This window comes from Haliaeetus leucocephalus, unplaced genomic scaffold (assembly GCF_000737465.1).
Source record: "Haliaeetus leucocephalus isolate CR32 unplaced genomic scaffold, Haliaeetus_leucocephalus-4.0 Scaffold165, whole genome shotgun sequence".
Taxonomy (NCBI): Eukaryota; Metazoa; Chordata; class Aves; order Accipitriformes; family Accipitridae; genus Haliaeetus; species Haliaeetus leucocephalus.
In genome coordinates, this window is record NW_010972601.1 from 275,465 (window position 1) to 277,167 (window position 1,703).

The window sequence follows — 1,703 nt, forward strand, 5'->3', positions numbered from 1 at the left end:
TCACTGCAGCCCCCCCCATCCTCCCGTGCCTCAGTTTCCCCAGTTGGGGCTGACCTTGCCACTCGGCTGCTGCCCCGGATGGGAACCGGAGCGGCCGGATCCTGACCTGGCTGGACCCCTGCGATGGGCAGAAAGGCAGAACTGAAAAAAAAAAAAAACCAAACAAAAGAGGAATTATAAAAAAAAACCCCACCAAATTTAGGGGTGAGGGAGGCAGTGCTGTGCCCCCCCCCTGCCCCCTCCCGGGCCGGGGCAGGATGCGGCCGCGTCCCCACGTCCCCCCATGGCTCCCTGCCTAATCCCTGACGTCAGCCCCGGCCAGGCCGCGGGCAGGATGGCCGCCCCAGATAGAGCAGGCAGCTGGCGAGCAGGCAGCCGACGAGCAGGCAGCACTGTCTGGCAGCCCCACGGCAATGGGGGGGTGTCCTCCTGGCCGGCCCCCCCAAATCCTCCCTTTGGCTTTTTATCAGTGCCGAATGTTAAAGTTGGGGGGGGCTTTGACCCTTTTCTGTTGGTGGATGTGGGATGCAGTGGGGCACTGGAGGTCCCTGCCCCATAGCGGGGTGCTGGGGCGGGGGGCAAATCCCCTGTGGTTCAGGGGCCAGTGGGGGGTGTTGGGGGGGGATGTTGCCTCCTCCTTCCCAGTTTTTGGGCAGCTCTGAGCTCCCCACACCCGGGGGTCCCAGAGCGGGTGAGCTCCAGAGAGTGGGGCTGGCAGCAGATGAAGAGAGTTGTGCCCATTCTCAGCCTGCTCGGGGGTGGCCGGCCGTGGGAAGCCCCCCAGGCCCCTCTCCCACGGTGTGTGGGAGCTGTGGGTGCTCCCCACCGCCTGGGGCTGTGGTGGGAGCTGCCAGCTTGGGCTCCCACGTGAACCCACCCGGCTGCTTTCCGGCAGGTACAGGCAGCACGCTGCCCATGGGCCTGCCCCCTCAAGCAAGCACAGGCAAGAGGAGGGGAGCTGCCAGACTTGGGGGGGGGGCGGGGGCACAGCATCCCCACCACAATGGGTGCAGCCGAGAGGCCGGGACCAAGCTGGATCCCCTATCTCCATGGGCTCTATATACAGCCCTTCTGCGTGCACCTATCTATAGGGGCTGGCCCTATAGCTGGGGGTCCACGCCCCACTGACCCCTCCCCTCTCTGCCATCAGGTGCGGGAGATCCTGGGCTGCTGCTCCTGCCCCTCGCAGTTCCCCATGGTCAAGGTCTCCGAGGGTAAATACAAAGTGGGCGACTCCAGCACACTCATCTTCGTCCGAGTAAGAGCCGCCGCCACGTCTCTCGCCTCATCGTGTCCCCCCTCTTACGCCGGGACCCCCCCCCACCTTCCTCCTTCCCCCACTCCTCGGCACAGTGGGCACCCATCCTGAGGGACCCTGCAGCGGGGTGGGCCCTGAGCTGAACTTACTCCCTACAAGCTGCTCCACGTTGGGTACAAGGGGGGGGCCATTCGCGGCCGGCGCATGTAGGTCTGCCGCCCTGGGAGCAGGCTGGCTTTTTGGCCACGTCCTGGGGGACAGGCAGGGCAGGCAGGGTGACGGACACTGGGCTGCCCACAGGTGCTGAGGAGCCACGTGATGGTGCGTGTTGGTGGCGGCTGGGACACACTGGAACATTACCTGGACAAGCACGACCCATGCCGGTGCTCCTCCCTCTGTGAGTGCCCCCGTGGGATGTCGGGGCCCAGGGACCCCCACCCACCAC

General features: G+C 65.7%; 1 protein-coding gene across 1 annotated transcript in view; it reads left to right on the top strand.

The window, feature by feature from the left end:
- The window catches only part of GAS2L1 (growth arrest-specific 2 like 1), a 4,154-nt gene that overhangs the window by 1,826 nt on the left and 625 nt on the right, over positions 1 to 1,703 (top strand). Inside the window, exons 2-3 of the mRNA XM_010563374.1 lie at positions 1,151 to 1,258; positions 1,559 to 1,655. Of these exons, the coding sequence (XP_010561676.1) occupies positions 1,151 to 1,258; positions 1,559 to 1,655 (205 nt within the window). The remainder of the gene's footprint in view (positions 1 to 1,150; positions 1,259 to 1,558; positions 1,656 to 1,703) is intronic.